Raw genomic sequence first — 16,115 nt, 5'->3', positions numbered from 1 at the left:
TGCAATCCCCAGAACCAGTGTATTCCCCAGAACCAGTGCATTCCCCAGAACCAGTGTAATCCCCAGAACCAGTGCAATCCCCCGAACCAGTGCATTCCCCAGAACCACTGCATTCCCCAGAACCACTGCATTCCCCAGAACCACTGCATTCCCCAGAACCACTGCATTCCTCAGAACCACTTCAATCCCCAGAAACACTGCATTCCCCAGAACCACTGCATTCCCCAGAACCACTGCATTCCCCAGAACCACTGCATTCCCCAGAACCACTGCATCCCCCAGAACCACTGCATTCCCCAGAACCCGTGCATTCCCCAGAACCACTGCATTCCCCAGAACAACTGCATTCCCCAGAACCAGTGCAATCCCCGGAATCAGTGCAATCCCCAGAACCCGTGCATTCCCCAGAACCACTGCATTCTCCAGAACCACTGCATTCCCCAGAACCACTGCATTCCCCAGAACCACTTCAATCCCCAGAACCACTGCATTCCCCAGAACCACTGCATTCCTCAGAACCACTTCAATCCCCAGAACCACTGCATTCCCCAGAACCACTGCATTCCCCAGAACCACTGCATTCCCCAGAACCACTGCATTCCTCAGAACCACTTCAATCCCCAGAACCACTGCATTCCCCAGAACCACTGCATTCCCCAGAACCACTGCATTCCCCAGAACCACTGCATCCCCCAGAACCACTGCATTCCCCAGAACCCGTGCATTCCCCAGAACCACTGCATTCCCCAGAACAACTGCATTCCCCAGAACCAGTGCAATCCCCGGAATCAGTGCAATCCCCAGAACCCGTGCATTCCCCAGAACCACTGCATTCTCCAGAACCACTGCATTCCCCAGAACCACTGCATTCCCCAGAACCACTTCAATCCCCAGAACCACTGCATCCCCCAGAACCACTTCAATCCCCAGAACCACTGCATCCCCCAGAACCACTGCATTCCCCAGAACCAGTGCAATCCCCAGAATCAGTGCAATCCCCAGAACCCGTGCATTCCCCAGAACCACTGCATTCTCCAGAACCACTGCATTCCCCAGAACCAGTGCATTCCCCAGAACCACTTCAATCCCAGAACCACTTTAATCCCCAGAACCACTGCAGTCCCCAGAACCACTGCATTCCCCAGAACCACTGCATTCCCCAGAACCACTGCATTCCCCAGAACCAGTGCAATCCCCAGAACCAGTGTATTCCCCAGAACCAGTGCATTCCCCAGAACCAGTGTAATCCCCAGAACCAGTGCAATCCCCCGAACCAGTGCATTCCCCAGAACCACTGCATTCCCCAGAACCACTGCAATCCCCAGAACCACTGCATTGCCCAGAACCAGTGCAACCCCCAGAACCAGTGCATTCCCCAGAACCAGTGCATTCCCCAGAACCACTGCAATCCCCAGAACCACTGCAATCCCCAGAACCACTGCAATCCCCAGAACCACTGCATTGCCCAGAACCAGTGCAATCCCCAGAACCAGTGCATTCCCCAGAACCAGTGCATTCCCCAGAACCAGTGCATTCCCCAGAACCACTGCAATCCCCAGAACCACTGCAATCCCCAGAACCACTGCATTGCCCAGAACCAGTGCAACCCCCAGAACCAATGCATTCCCCAGAACCAGTGCAATTCCCAGAACCAGTGTAATCCCCAGAACCAGTGCAATCCCCAGAACCACTGCATTCCCCAGAACCAGTGCAATTCCCAGAACCAGTGCAATCCCCAGAACCACTTCATTCCCCAGAACCACTGCTTTCCCCAGAACCAGTGCAATCCCCAGAACCAGTGCAATCCCCAGAACCCGTGCATTCCCCAGAACCACTGCATTCCCCAGAACCAGTGCAATTCCCCAGAACCACACCTACTGCATTCTTCCAGCCAGCATACCTGTCGCCTCCTCAAAGAACACCATCAGCTTTGTTCTTTCTGAAATCTCTATCGGCTGCTTCTAATTGTTTTTCCTCCACCTGGATATTTAGTAAATTCATCTTTAAATAAAGATTCCAAAATTCCCATAGATATTGAGATAACTGGCAGTGATTACGTGGGTAAGCTCAGTCTGACTTTGTGTCCGACATTGACCACTCTTTCAGCACACAGCCACACTCAGTACAGCCTGAATTATAATTTCCCATGTCCCTGCTGTTTCTCCCCCATTTCCCTCAGCATCCTTGGATGGATCCCATCAGGTTCCAGCGCTTTGTCCTCCTTTAGCTTAACTAACCACTCTAATACTTTCCATTCATTAATTATACTATCTCTGATCTCATGATTAACCAATTCAAAATTTCCCTGCTCCCCAATACCCTTCTCTTCCGTAAAAACTATTTAATATCCCAGCCGATTACTGTTTAACCTCTCCCGAATCACTATCCCGACTCGCTATCCCGAATCGCTATCCCGACTCGCTATCCTGACTCGCTATCCCGACTCGCTACCCCGACTCACTACCCCGACTCACTACCCCGACTCACTATCCCGACTCACTATCCCGACTTACTATCCCGACTATCCCGCCTCACTATCCCGACTCAATATCCCAATTCACTATCCCGACTATCCCGACTTACTATCCTGACTATCCCGCCTCACTCTCCCGACTAGCTCGACTCACTATCCCGAATCACTATCCCGACTCACTATCCCGACTCACTATCCCGACTATCCCGACTCAATATCCCAACTCACTGTCCCAACTATCCCGCCTTACTATCCCGCCTCACTATCCCGACTCACTATCCCGACTCACTATCCCGGCTATCCTGACTCACTATCCTGACTCACTATCCAGACTCACTATCCCGACTCACTATCTCGACTATTCCGACTTTCCCGACTCACTATCCCGACTCACTACCCCGACTCACTATTCCGACTTTCCCGACTCACTATCCAGACTATTCCGACTTTCCCGACTCACTATCCCGACTCACTATCCCGACTCACTACCCCGACTCACTATTCCGACTTTCCCGACTCACTATCCCGACTCACTATCCCGACTCACTACCCCGACTCACTATTCCGACTTTCCCGACTCACTATCCAGACTATTCCGACTTTCCCGACTCACTATTCCAACTCACTATCCCGACTCACTACCCCGACTCACTATTCCGACTTTCCCGACTCACTATCCAGACTATCCCGACTCACTATTCCGACTCACTATCCCGACTCACTATCCCGACTCACTACCCCGACTCATTATCCCGACTATTCCGTCTATCCCGACTCACTATCCCGACTCACTACCCCGACTCACTATTCCGACTTTCCCGACTCACTATCCAGACTATCCCGTCTATCCCGACTCACTATCCCGGCTCACTATCCTCTCGTAGCTCACGCTTCTCTCCTTTCAGGAGTCCTACCTCTCATTTATCAATTCTCTTTTTACCGTTGTACTCTATTTTTTTGAGAGTCTCTCCTCATTCTCCCTCTTTGCTGCCCTTATCTTTCTTTATTTTCTCAGATTCTTATCATACCATAGGGCCCAAACACCTTCTTCTTCAAGTTTAGTTTGTTTCTAACTTCTTTATTAATGCCCAGTATCCTGAACCAAACCCAAAGGAGAATAGCCAGTGTAAATCTATATTCACTTCTATTAAAACATCTTTTCTAACATCCTTCAAAATGTGCTCACAGCTTGCTCTCGTTGTGTGGTGCTGCATTGCACTCAAGTAATGTTGTGGTCGAAAACTTTATTTTTTAATGTGCAGAAAATGTGGAACACAGATGTGAAATGAAAGATCAGCTAACCCTTGTCCCTAAATATCATCACAAAAAGAAATAAAATCCAGTGCTGGTCTTCATCCCATCTTCAATGTGCTCCCTCATGGAGCCACAGAATTCAAAGAGTAACCTCACTTCAAGCAGTGACCCAGCTTTACAACCTGTGCAGTCATTTACCAAAGGTACTTCAGGCCATTCTGACTCTGTATCTGGTCAAAGGGAGTTAAATCTTTCCCTTCGCTCCACGCTTCAAGCTTCAAATCCATGGGGCGGATCTCCTGCTCAGATCCCCGGAATAACCAGCAGGATCTGGCCAAATTGGACTGGGAGCAGCTACTTATAGGAAAATCCGCATCAAAACAGTGGGAGACTTTCAGAAGGGAAATAGAGAGAGTACAACGCCAACATGTTCCTGTAAAGGTCAAGGGTGGGACCAACAAGCAAAGGGAACCTTGGATGACAAGGGATATACAAAAATGCATTAGAAATAAAAGGGGGGCTTTTGGCAGTTACAAAAGACTAAAGACGGAAGAAGCCCTAGAGGAGTATAAAAAATGCAGGGGCATACTTAAAAAAGAAATTAGGAGGGCGAGGAGGGGCCATGAAATAACACTGGCGAGCAAAATAAAGGAAAATCCTAAGATGTTTTATAAGTATATTAAGGGCAAGAGGATAACCAGGGAAAGGGTAGGGCCCATTAGGGACCAAAGTGGCAATCTGTGTGTAGAGCCAGATGATGTAGGCGGGGTTTTAAATGAATTTTTTGCATCTGTGTTCACTATGGAGAAAGACGATGCAGACATAGAAATCGGGCAAGGGGGCTGTGACATACTTGAACATATTAGCATCGAGAGGGAGGAGGTGCTAGCGGTTTTAGCAGGCCAAAAAGTGGATAAATCCCCAGGCCCAGACGAGATGTATCCCAGGCTGCTGTGGGAGGCAAAGGAGGAGATTGCAGGGGCTCTGACACAAATTTTCAGAACCTCTCTGGCCACAGGGGATGTACCAGAGGACTGGAGAACAGCTAACGTAGTACCATTATTCAAGAAGGGTAGCAGGGATAAACCAGGGAATTACAGGCCAGTGAGCCTAACATCTGTGGTAGGGAAATTATTGGAAAAAATTCTGAGGGACAAAATTAGTCTCCACTTGGAGAGGCAAGGATTAATCGGGGATAGTCAGCATGGCTTTGTCAAGGGTAAATCATGTCTGACAAATCTGATTGAATTTTTCGAGGGGGTGACTAGGGGGGTGGATGAGGGAAATGCTGTGGATGTGGTTTACATGGACTTCAGTAAAGCTTTTGACAAAGTCCCGCATAGGAGACTGGTCAAGAAGGTAAGAGCCCATGGGATCCAGGGTGCCTTGGCGCGTTGGATCCTAAACTGGCTGAGTGGCAGGAGGCAGAGGGTGATGGTCGAAGGTTGCTTTTGTGACTGGAAGCCTGTGTCCAGTGGGGTACCTCAGGGATCGGTGCTGGGTCCCTTGTTGTTTGTGATCTACATAAATGATTTGGATGAGAATGTAAAAGGTATGATCAGTAAGTTCGCAGATGACACGAAAATTGGTGGGGTGGTAAATTGTGAGGAGGAAAGCCTCAGGCTACAGGACGATATAAACGGGTTGGTCAGATGGGCGGAAAAGTGGCAAATGGAATTTAACCCTGAAAAGTGCGAGGTGATGCATTTTGGACGGACAAATAAGGCAAGGGAATACACAATGAGTGGTAGGACCCTAGGAAGTACAGAGGGTCAGAGGGACCTTGGTGTACATGTACATAGATCCCTGAAGGCAGCGGAACAGGTAGATAAGGTGGTTAAAAAGGCATATGGGATACTTGCCTTCATTAGCCGAGGCATAGAATATAAGAGCAGGGAGGTTATGATGGAACTGTACAAAACGCTGGTGAGGCCACAGCTGGAGTACTGTGTGCAGTTCTGGTCGCCTCACTATAGGAAGGATGTGATTGCTTTGGAGAGGGTGCAGAGAAGATTCACCAGGATGTTACCTGGGATGGAGCGCCTCAGCTATGAAGAGAGGCTGGACAGGCTGGGGTTGTTTTCCTTGGAGCAAAGAAGGCTGAGGGGGGACCTGATTGAGGTGTACAAAATGATGAGGGGCATAGATAGGGTAGACAAAGAGGAACTTTTCCCCTTAGTAGGGGGGTCAATAACAAGGGGGCATAGATTCAGGGTAAGGGGCAGGAGATTTAGAGGGGATTTGAGGAGGAACTTTTTCACCCAGAGGGTGGTTGGAATGTGGAACTCAATGCCTGAAAGGGTGGTAGAGGCAGGAACCCTCACAACATTCAAGAAGCATTTGGATGAGCACTTGAAATGCCATTGCATACAAGGCTATGGACCAAATGCTGGAAAATGGGATTAGACTGGACAGGGATGGATGGGCGGCGCAGACACGATGGGCCGAAGGGCCTCTTTCTGTGCTGTAAAACTCTATGACTCTATGACTGTAACCGGGAGAACCTCAGACTGTGGGTTAGGCTGAATTGGTCCTATCAATTTCTCACTTTTACTGAAAGCGTTTCCAGTTTAGTTCTGGAGATGGGTGAGAGACTGTCTAAACAATTTGTAATGATTAGAACAGGATCCTCCGTATCTTTAGTGGTTCGAATTGGATAATAAATAGTTTACAATTCAACTGTTTTGGAAGATTGGAAGAGAGATTAAATCATCGAGTGCTGTTGAACAATATTCAATCATTGAAACCACAAGAATGACCTTCAGAATTGACTGGTGATGACCACCCTTGCATTATCTGCTCATGAATCAATTCTGTATTTCACAGTTACACATTTATTAAGGATTGAGATTTCCTGTTGATAGGAATAGTTCTTTCCCATCTGTTGTTGAGTTGTTCCCTCACCCAGTAACTCACTTTCTAGTAGGTCAATTGGAGGTGGTGAACAGGATCTTGCTGAGAGCTAACCTGTCGCAGGTCAAAAGTCACAGCCACCATGCATTCTGGAAGCCAGCATTACATCGTGACCCGGCCGGCCTACTCTGAACTCAGCTTTAAAGATCAAAATCAGCAGGTGACCAGGTATCACAAAACGGCCTGGGATCACCTGAGGATCTATTTCAGGTAAGTGATGTGAGATAACTAAACAAAGGGTTCAACCAGGAACAATCCAATCCTACATCACTTTCCACTGCTTACACAAGAGCAGAGCAATTGCTAAATGACAAAAGACCAAGGTCCATCTATCAGTGAGTCTAAACAGACCCAGACATGAGGCGAGGAAACCCCAGTGGTGGAGAGCTTTGGGAACCAGAGGTCCACAGTCACCTGTTCCTCCCGAGCCTGCTGCAGTCGCCTCACGTCATGTCTCCAATTACTCGTATAAAGGCCTAGAACTTGGTTCTCAGCAGCCTGGGCTGGGCACAGGGAACAATCCCTGCAGTGCAATGGGTAGGCCCAGGGCCCACTCGACATTGGGCCTCAGGCCACACTTACATCAGACCGGTGAGCTGCAGACAGCTGCTGGGCCTACCCGGGCAACTTGCTGACAAGCTGCATTGCAATTCTGGGCCCCTGTGTTACTGGCAGCAGCTCAGGCAGGTCTTGGGAGAGGGGGAATCGGGAGGGAGAGGGATCGGGAGGGAGAGGGATCGGGAGAGAGAGGGATCGGGAGGGAGAGGGATCGGGAGAGAGAGGGATCGGGAGGGAGGGGGTGATCAGGAGGGAGGTGGCTCGGGAGGGAGAGGGATTGGGAGGGAGGGGGATCGGGAGGGAGAGGGATCGGGAGGGAGAGGGATCGGGAGGGAAGGGGAATCGGGAGGGAAGGGGAATCGGGAGGGAGAGGGATCGGGAGGAAGAGGGATCGGGGGAGAGAGGGATCGGGAGAGAGAGGGATCTGGAGAGAGAGGGGTCGGGAGGGAGAGGGATCGGGAGGGAGAGGGATCGGGAGAGAGAGGGATCGGGAGAGAGAGGGATCGGGAGGGAGAGGGATCAGGAGGGAGAGGGATCGGGAGAGAGAGGGATCGGGAGAGAGAGGGATCGGGAGGGAGAGGGGTGATCAGGGGGGAGGGGGCTCGGGAGGGAGGGGGTGATCAGGGGGGAGGGGGCTCGGGAGGGAGAGGGATCGGGAGGGAGGGGGATCGGGAGAGAGAGGGATCTGGAGAGAGAGGGATCGGGAGAGAGAGGGATCGGGAGAGAGGGGGATCGGGAGGGAGAGGGGGAATCGGGAGAGAGAGGGATCGGGAGGGAGGGGGTGATCAGGAGGGAGGGGGCTCGGGAGGGAGAGGGATCGGGAGGGAGGGGGATCGGGAGGGAGAGGGATCGGGGGGGAGGGGGAATCAGGAGGGAGAGGGATCGGGAGGGAGAGGGATCGGGAGGGAGAGGGATCGGGAGGGAGGGATCGGGAGGGAGAGGGATCGAGGGAGAGAGGGCGATCGGGGGAGAGGGGAATCAGGAGGGAGAGAGATTGGGAGTGAGAGGGATCAGGAGGGAGGGGGTTCGGGAGAGAGGGGGATCGGGAGGGAGGGATCGGGAGAGAGAGGGATCAGGAGGGAGGGGGTTCGGGAGGGAAAGGGATCGGGAGGGAGGGGGATCAGGAGGGAGGGGGATCGGGAGGGAGGGGGATCGGGAGGGAGAGGGTTCGGGAAGGAGAGGGATTGGGAGGGAGAGGGATCGGGATTGAGAGGGATCGGGAGAGAGAGGGATTGGGAGGGAGAGGGTTCGGGAAGGAGAGGGATCGGGAAGGAGGGGGATCGGGAGAGAGAGGGATCGGGAGGGAGGGGGTTCGGGAGGGAGGGGGTGAGGGAGGGGGTGAGCGAGGGAAGGATGAGTGAGGGGGGTGAGTGAGGGGGGTGAGTGAGGAGGGTGAGCGAGGGAATAACAACAGAAAAAGCTGGAAAAACTCAGCAGGTCAGGCAACATCCGTGGAGAGAAATTTGAGTTGACGTTTCGGGTTGGACCCTTCTTCAAAACTGGAAAGAAAAGAAACTAGATCGAAGGCAGGGCTGCGATCGGACAAAAGAATAAAAGAAACAAAAGAAGTAAAAGAGATTAGAAGCTAGACGAGATGGTAATAGGCTGGGATTAGGTGTAAAGTGTACTGGCAGGGCAAAAGATAGCTGCCAGGTGTGAGAGAGAAACAAAAGGAAAGGGGGTGGGGGGGAAAAGGAGTGGAACAAATACAAGAGAAAATGAAATGGGGGCCCAGCTTATGATCTGAAATTGTTGAACTCGATATTGAGTCCGGAAGGCTGCAGACTGCCTAATCGGAAGATGAGGTGCTGTTCCTCGAGTTTACGTTGAGCTTCCGTGGAACAGTACAAGAGGCCAAGGACGGTGAGGTCCGAGTGGGAATGGAGCGGTGAATTAAAATGACAGGCGACCGGAAGCTCGGGGTCACCCTTACGGACTGAACGGAGGTGTTCCGCAAAGCGGTCACCCAATCTGCGTTTGGTCTCCCCAATGTAGAGGAGACTGCATCGTGAGCAGCGAATACAGTATACTAGATTGCGAGAAGTACAAGTAAATCGCTGTTTCACCTGGAAGGGGTGTTTGGTCCAGGGCCCCAAACACCCCTTCCAGGTGAAACAGCGATTTACTTGTACTTCTCGCAATCTAGTATACTGTATTCGCTGCTCACGATGCGGTCTCCTCTACATTGGGGAGACCAAACGCAGATTGGGTGACCGCTTTGCGGAACACCTCCGTTCAGTCCGTAAGGGTGACCCCGAGCTTCCGGTCGCCTGTCATTTTAATTCACCGCTCCATTCCCACTCGGACCTCACCGTCCTTGGCCTCTTGTATTGTTCCACGGAAGCTCAACGTAAACTCGAGGAACAGCACCTCATCTTCCGATTAGGCAGTCTGCAGCCTTCCGGACTCAATATCGAGTTCAACAATTTCAGATCATAAGCTGGGCCCCCATTTCATTTTCTCTTGTATTTGTTCCACTCCTTTCCCCCCCACCCCCTTTCCTTTTGTTTCTCTCTCACACCTGGCAGCTATCTTTTGCCCTGCCAGTACACTTTACACCTAATCCCAGCCTATTACCATCTCGTCTAGCTTCTAATCTCTTTTACTTCTTTTGTTTCTTTTATTCTTTTGTCCGATCGCAGCCCTGCCTTCGATCTAGTTTCTTTTCTTTCCAGTTTTGAAGAAGGGTCCAACCCGAAACGTCAACTCAAATTTCTCTCCACGGATGTTGCCTGACCTGCTGAGTTTTTCCAGCTTTTTCTGTTGTTATTTCGGATTTCCAACATCTGCAGTATTTTGCTATCGTACTAGTGAGCGAGGGAGGAGGGTGAGTGAGGGGGGGGTGAGCGAGGGGGGGTGAGCAAGGGAGGGGGGTGAGCGAGGGGGGGTGAGCAAGGGAGGGGGGGTGAGCGAGGGAGGGGGCTGAGCGAGGGAGGGGGGTGAGCGAGGGAGGGGGGGTGAGCAAGTGAGGGGGGTGAGCAAGGGAGGGGTTGAGCGAGGGAGGGGGGGTGAGCGATGGAGGGGGGTGAGCGAGGGAGGGGGGTGAGCGAGGGAGGGGGGGTGAGCGATGGAGGGGGGGTGAGTGAGGGAGGGGGGGTGAGCGATGGAGGGGGGGTGAGCGAGGGAGGGGGGGGTGAGCGAGGGAGGGGGGGTGAGCGAGGGAGGAGCTCGGGAGGCAGTGCCCCGCCCCCACACTCTCACCATTGGTCCCCTGACTTGTCCATCCTGGCAGTGCCCTGCCTTTCCCAGCGAATCGGAAAACGAACAGACTCTTCGCTACCCGATTGGGTGATTCTTGACTGTCAGTTAATCAGCCTGTTCTCTGGTATAACTATTAAACAAAAGTGTTGAAAGAAAAGTTTTTTAAAAAGTCCTATTTTTATTGCCCTATGATGTTTCTCCCAGATTTGCTCACAGTAGGGTCCCGGGGATTAATCATTAACTCCAGGAGACTCCAGGGCAATCCTGGCCTGCTGCAGCCTGAGTTCAGGGGACACCAACTTGGGGAATGAGACCTGAAACGGGCGTGAGGCCCTTGTTTCATCTCATTTCAGTAATGCAGCAAGAAATGACTATTCATGCACTCACCCACTGTCGCCTGCTCAGTTATAGCCAGGAATGAATTGCAATATCATTATTATTAAGAGGGAACACTTTGCTGTAACAGTTTACCATGTCGTGATACTGGACTGGTTAATCTGTATCGCACTGAGACTAAACTTCATGCACTTGATGTTCACTTAGCCACAAACTTGCAGCCGATGACAGGCCAGCTCTTGTCGATGACTGACTGTGACAAGTTACTATTACTCACTGACAATATGTTAAATAGCAACAGATGTTACAGATGTGACATGTATGACGAGTAACACGGTCGAGCCTGAAGAACATGAAATCACAACATTGTTTGCTAAAGATTTCAAAAATGCTTTTCAGAGCAGAGTGAAAATAAAGCTCCATAAATGTCCCGTGCAATCGCTGGGCCGGCACTGCTGCTCACTGTCAAAGCTTCAGGAGACTTCATCTCTTTATTAATAATAGGCTGAGAGAGAATTCATTTAAATACTCCATAATATGAAAACGTGTACATCAAAACTCACTGCAGGTGCCCTGGTTGTGCCACCTGGGAGATAAGTTCAAGGTATTGAACTGGAATTTTAACAGCAAGAATGGGTTAAAACACATCAGAATCTGCTGGAAAATAAAACTGGCTGATAAAACAGATGCAAATGCATAAAATATTTATTTTAAAAAGTAAAACGGAAAGTGCAAAGGATGAATGGAGGAATTGGAATCCAATGGTGTTTTGCACAATGCAATTAGCAGCTTGTGCTTTTTTCTGCTAATTTTCTGCCTTCTCTTGACCATTTCTATTCCTTGCTGGCACCTCCAGTATCTAACCTAAGTGTCCGTCCTTCACATGGCAGCAGGAGATCGAGTGTTGTCAGACTATTAAACTGTCAGGGCCATCACAGCCCACATCCCACCCAACACACACACACACCACACACAGTGCTGACAAAAGGTCAGTGACCTGAAACGTTAACTCTGTTTCTCTCTCCACAGATGCTGCCTGACCTGCTGAGTGTCTCCAGCTTTCCCTGTGTTTATCACACACACACAGGCTGCTCACGGGGCCTGCTGGATGGGCCTTACATTGAAGCTGAGGCCACCAAGGGCAGTAGCCCGCAAGCGCTCCTCAGCTGAGGCTGCCCGCTCAGCACAGAGCGGGCACTGGACACAGAACCTTCCTGTCCGCTACCTCACTGCCTTAGCTACAAAATTGTGTTAAAAATAATAACCAGCGTCCAGATCTCCTGGCTGCTCAGTTCACATCTCAAACATGAAAGTGAAAACATCTTGCAGTAAAGCAGCTTTACTTAAAATTGATTAATTGAAGAACTGCCACAAAAATAACTCGGGATGGAGACTCTGAAAGTGAAGATGCAGTGACAGGATTAGAACTGGTATTAATAACATATACACCAAGTAATGTGGCACACTTCAGTTCATGCTCACCTAAGAGGTTGTCTCTCTTTCAGATGTTCAACTGCAAAGGCAAAGAAGATCTTTTTCACACTCCTTCCCGTCGCATCTTGGCTGCCGGCCTATAACCTGAAAGAATGGCTTGTTAGCGACATTGTGTCTGGTGTCAGCACTGGGCTCGTCTGTGTTCTACAAGGTACTGCTCTGGGGCAATCAGCCCCACATGACTCATTCACTAGAAAAATAGTGACAGAAAATAATGGCCCAGAAGTTGTGGTCTTGATCACAGCAAACTGGCAGCGCTCGCCGTCATTTCGCCGTTGAAACTGACCACAACTTCAGGATTTAGCACATGGATTCCTGAAGTTGCGGTCTGTCATTCACTGAGCCGAAACAGGGGGCGGAAGTCAATTTCGGGTTCGGGCGCTACCGGGGCGATGCGCACAGCGATGAGGTCACGATCTCCGGGCGAAGGAAAGAGGGGCGCAACGCCGTAGCGCTGCCGCAAAACTCCCACCAAATATGGCGGGAGTCGATGACAGCGCCACGCCCGGTCGCAAAGCCATTTACGTCCCGTTAGTGCCCCGGAGGCACAAAGGCACCCAATTTCACCCCCTCTATCTTTTGATTGGCTGCTTAGACAACTTGTTGCCATTGTTGGGAATCCCCATTAACTTGCGTTGATTTCAATTACCCGTCGGAAAAGCCAAAATTCTCGGCACCGAGATCACGAGAGCTTTGCGCGAAGCTTTCGTCGGGGCCAGCAGTGAATGCCTTTGCTTCGCCACTGACCGCAAATTCCGGCCCATAGTTTGTTGTCAAGATCCAGGTCTGCTGTGTCCAGCCCAGTGAGAAAGGTGATGATGAAGGGTTAACACGCCTGTCAACATGTTGTTAGTTTTAGTTACATCATAAACGGATAGGCAATGTCCTTGGAGGGCCCGCAGATTGTTCTGGGTGTTATCTCTTCAGTATCAGAGTCGAAGATCATCTTGTCTTCACTAATAAACACCAAACAATGGAGTATGGGATGACACCAATAAAGATCAACCGATAGGAAACTTCCTGAGTTATTTATAGCTAGCCTATAATTAGGGTTGCTCAGAGAATCAGAGAATCACACAGCACAGAAGGAGGCCATTTGGCCCATCGGTCTGTACTGGCTCTTTAATTATTAATATCCAACTAATTTTATCCGTTTAATGTTTATTTTAGAGTTAAGTTAAACAATGTAAATCAACCCAATTATTAAGCTCTTCTAAAGTTCTTTACAGCTAACATTTTGAGCTTTACTTGGCCAGATTTCTCCCCTCTCTGTTGAAGGTGCTGTTAATGGCAGCGTGAGTACACTCACCGCACATTCCCCGCACGCTCCCTGCGCAATCCCCACACACTTCCAGCCTCCCTACACACTCCCCGCACAATCCCCACACACTCCCCGCACAATCCCCACACACTCCCCGCACAATCCCCACACACTCCCCGCACAATCCCCACACACTCCCCGCACAATCCCCACACACTCCCCGCACAATCCCCACACAATCCCCACACACTCGCCGCACAATCCCCACACACTCCCCGCACAATCCCCACACACTCCCCGCACAATCCCCACACACTCCCCGCACAATCCCCACACAATCCCCACACACTCCCCATACACTCACCGCACATTCCCCGCATACGCCCCGCACACTCCCCGCCTCCCCGCACAATCCCCACACACTCCCAGCCTCCCCACACACTCACCGCACATTCCCCGCACACTCCCTGCACAATCCCCACACACTCCCAGCCTCCCCACACACTCCCCGCACAATCCCCACACACTCCCCGCACAATCCCCACACAATCCCCACACACTCCCCATACACTCACTGCACATTCCCCGCATACGCCCCGCACACTCCCCGCCTCCCCGCACAATCCCCACACACTCCCAGCCTACCCGCACAATCCCCACACACTCCCAGCCTCCCCATACACTCCCCGCACAATCCCTACACATTCCCTGCCTCCCCGTACACTCCCCACACATTCCCAGCCTGTATCTGTATCAGAACTCCATCCACCCTTTCGCTCCCTACCCTTTTATACCCTTGGCTAGTAAAATTCTATCGATCTCAGATATAAAATGATTAATTGAGCTAGCATCTACTGCTCTTTGTGGGCGAGGGTTCCACACTTCTACCACCCTTTGTGTGAAGAAGTATTTCCTAACTTCTCTCCCGAATGGCCAGGCTCTGATTTTAAGGTTATGTCCCCTTGTCCTCCCCTCCCCCTCCCCCACACCTCCCCTCCCCTTCCCCTCCCCCTCACCTCCACCCCTCCTCCTCCCCCGCACCTCCCCCCCACCCCCACCCCCTCCCCCTCACCTCCACCCTCCCCCTCCCCCACACCTCCCCTCCCCTTCCCCCTCCCCCGCACCTCCCCTTCCCCTCCCCCTCACCTCCACCCCTCCCCCTCACCTCCCCTCCTCCTCCCCCGCACCTCCCCCCCACCCCCACCCCCTCCCCCTCACCTCTCCTCCTCCCCCGCACCCCTCCCCCGCCCCTCCCCCCCACCCTCTCACCAGCAGAAACTGTTCCTCTATCTACCCTATCAATTCCTTTCAAAATCCTAAAAAGCTCAATCAACTCCCTCTCAACCTTCCCTATACCAAGGAATACAAGCTTAGTTTATGTAATCTCTCCTCATAATCTAACCTTTGGAGCCCAGGTAACATTCTGGTAATATTCTGCGCTGCGCTCCTTCCAAGGCCAATATATCCTTCCTAAGGTGTGGTGCCCAGAACTGCTCCCAGTACTCCAGGTGTGGTCTAACCAGGGTTTTGTACAGCTGCAGCATAACTTCTACCCCTTTACATTCCCACCCCTCCAGTATAAAGGTGAACAATCCATTAGCCTTTTTTATTATTTTTGTACCTGACTACTACATTTTAGTGATCTGTGTATATGGGCCCCTAACTCTCATTGAACCGCCTCTGTTCCTCGCTTTTCACCATTTAAAAATACTCTGATCGATCCTATTTTGGTCTAAAATGGATGAACTCACACGTACCTGTGTTAAACTCCATCTGCCACAGTTTTGCCCACTCGCTTAACCTGTCAATGTCCCTTTGTAATTTTAAATCACATTTGTGTATTTTAGGGAATTGGTCATTGTGATTACCAATAAAATCAAAAGTAGTAACTTTAACCATGATAAACATTAAAACCTAATATAAAAATCTATTTAAACAACAATAATGAACAGTTACAGCAGTGTGGATGATGCCAATCACCAGCATTCACCACCATTCACCAACATTCAATACCATTCACCACCGTTCACCACCGTTCACCACCATTCACCACCGTTCACCACCGTTCACCACCGTTCACCACCATTCACCACCATTCACCACCGTTCACCACCATTCACCACCGTTCACCACCATTCACCACCGTTCACCACCATTCCCCACCATTCACCACCATTCACCACCATTCACCACCGTTCACCACCGTTCACCACCGTTCACCACCATTCACCACCATTCACCAGCATTCACCATCATTCACCACCGTTCACCACTGTTCACCACCATTCACCACCGTTCACCACCATTCACCACCATTCACCAGCATTCACCACCATTCACCATCATTCACCACCATTCACCACCGTTCACCACCGTTCACCACCGTTCATCACCATTCACCACCATTCACCACCGTTCACCACCATTCACCACCATTCACCAGCATTCACCACTATTCACCACCATTTACCACCATTCACCAGCATTCACCACTATTCACCATCATTCACCACCATTCACCACCATTCACCACCATTCACCATCATTCATCAGTAGTCACCATCATTCATCACCATTCACCATCATTCATCAGAATTCACCATCATTCACCACCATTCACCATCA

The 16,115-nt window shown here is 50.9% G+C and overlaps 1 protein-coding gene across 1 annotated transcript in view; it reads left to right on the top strand.

Annotated features, from left to right (window-relative positions):
* The window catches only part of LOC147105457 (chloride anion exchanger-like), a 152,403-nt gene that overhangs the window by 44,546 nt on the left and 91,742 nt on the right, over positions 1-16,115 (top strand). The window contains exons 2-3 of the mRNA XM_086009823.1: positions 6,651-6,850; positions 12,241-12,380. Coding sequence (XP_085865949.1) covers positions 6,723-6,850; positions 12,241-12,380 — 268 coding nt within the window. The 5' untranslated portion in view covers positions 6,651-6,722. The remainder of the gene's footprint in view (positions 1-6,650; positions 6,851-12,240; positions 12,381-16,115) is intronic.

Source organism: Somniosus microcephalus, chromosome 17, assembly GCF_052327205.1.
Source record: "Somniosus microcephalus isolate GS21.2 chromosome 17, FLI_Smic_1.0, whole genome shotgun sequence".
Taxonomy (NCBI): domain Eukaryota; kingdom Metazoa; phylum Chordata; class Chondrichthyes; order Squaliformes; family Somniosidae; genus Somniosus; species Somniosus microcephalus.
This window is presented reverse-complemented; position numbering and strand designations above follow the sequence as displayed.